We start from the raw sequence: 1,519 nt of genomic DNA, 5'->3' as shown, positions 1-1,519 counted from the left end.
TCTACATGGCCGTGTCGTGGCGCTCGCGTCTGTCACGTGTCGTGACGTCAAAGTCAGGTGACTTCCGGTACTCTGGGGACGGCAACTCTCTGTTCAAGCTGGAGAACCGGACAACTAACAACCACTCGTCTAACGGGAATAGTGAGGCATAGCTTACAGTGCACTGGGGAAAAAACAGACCAATAATGAAACAAAGTTTCCCTTTGTTCCCTCTTGGTTAAGTTTTTGTGATATTTCATACTGTTTAAACCAAGGTTCCCAATGTTTTGATCTATTTGTGTCCTTCTTATCGGATAACAAGGCTGACACTTGACTTACGAGCAGAATCTCGCATACTTGTTTTCACGTGGTAATATTTTGTGGTCAGAAAATTCTAAACATTGATGATTTAAACCAAAAAATTGTCTTGTTTGTTCTTAGACATGTTGTGATACCTCAGGTTCAGCTGGAGACTGTCAACGCGCCTGTACACTCTAATGTACATTATCCTGTACAATCCCATGTACACTCTCATGTACACTCTCCTGTACACACCCCTCTACACTCTTTTGTACATTCTCATGAACACTCTCCTGCGAATTGGAGTCGTCTGTACACTCTCCTGCTAACTGTAGTCGTTGCAGAAGTGTGAATTGGACCCGTGAAACAGGTACCCGAATTCCAAACAAATGACCAGCTAACAGAAAACTGTGTTGGAATGTTGCTACAATTAATAACACCACGATGGTTGTTCATGTATTTACATAGCATTAGGCAAAAAAAAAAATAGTCTGTTTACGGTAACCCGACCGACCCTATTTTTTTCGCGCGACCCCAGACTTTTTTTTGGCATTTGGGGGGAAAAAAAATCTTTTGGTTTTTTTTTTGTGCAAAATAACGTAAAAATATGTTTTTTTGGAGAAAAAAAAATTTAAAAAAATCCCGACCTACCGACCCTATTTTTTTGGCCTATGTTACCGTAAACAGACCTATTTTTTTTTTTGGGGCCTAATAACGAACTGGGTACAATGTATACTACGGACTGTGCTTGTGTGCACAGCAGATACTAAACTTCAAATGGACACACTTGAACAAAACCAATAGAATCAGTGTGTGTATTTGTAAAATGTTCAATCCGGTATCTGAAGTGTGACCTCAAACTGCATTGGTCAGATGTTTGCGGACCTGATAACATTGTACGGAATTGAATTCTTGTGCTGGACAGAAAGGCTAATAATGTTCTGCACAGTATGAGGCATTCGCACGAGGTGTGAGCCCGTTTTGCAGGGTCGAAAAAGCAGTGTGACCAATGGCAACCCAATCTATAAATAATGAAGGTGCAATCCTCGACTTTTTTGTATTTGAGTTAGTTTTCCTTTTCCGTGATGTTTCGTGTCTACTCTTGTGGTGTGGACATGTTAACTATTCATGTCAGTGATCACTATCAAATGTTCGCATACATTGCAGTGAAGTATTCTAAACTTAGCAAATAAAATTATTGCGACAAATTTCAAGTCGATTGTTAGGGTACCCTCTTTTG

The 1,519-nt window shown here is 40.2% G+C and overlaps 1 protein-coding gene across 1 annotated transcript in view; it reads left to right on the top strand.

Annotated features, from left to right (window-relative positions):
• Window positions 1–419, top strand: part of LOC138982975 (FMRFamide receptor-like) — an 18,409-nt gene extending 17,990 nt beyond the window's left edge. Inside the window, exon 4 of the mRNA XM_070356647.1 lies at window positions 1–419. This exon is cut by the window's left edge and continues 235 nt beyond it. Within this exon, the coding sequence (XP_070212748.1) occupies window positions 1–152 (152 nt within the window). The 3' untranslated portion in view covers window positions 153–419.
• The last annotated feature ends 1,100 nt before the right edge of the window (window positions 420–1,519 follow it).

The sequence above is a fragment of the Littorina saxatilis genome, linkage group LG1 (genome assembly GCF_037325665.1).
Source record: "Littorina saxatilis isolate snail1 linkage group LG1, US_GU_Lsax_2.0, whole genome shotgun sequence".
NCBI classification, from domain to species: domain Eukaryota; kingdom Metazoa; phylum Mollusca; class Gastropoda; order Littorinimorpha; family Littorinidae; genus Littorina; species Littorina saxatilis.
This window is presented reverse-complemented; position numbering and strand designations above follow the sequence as displayed.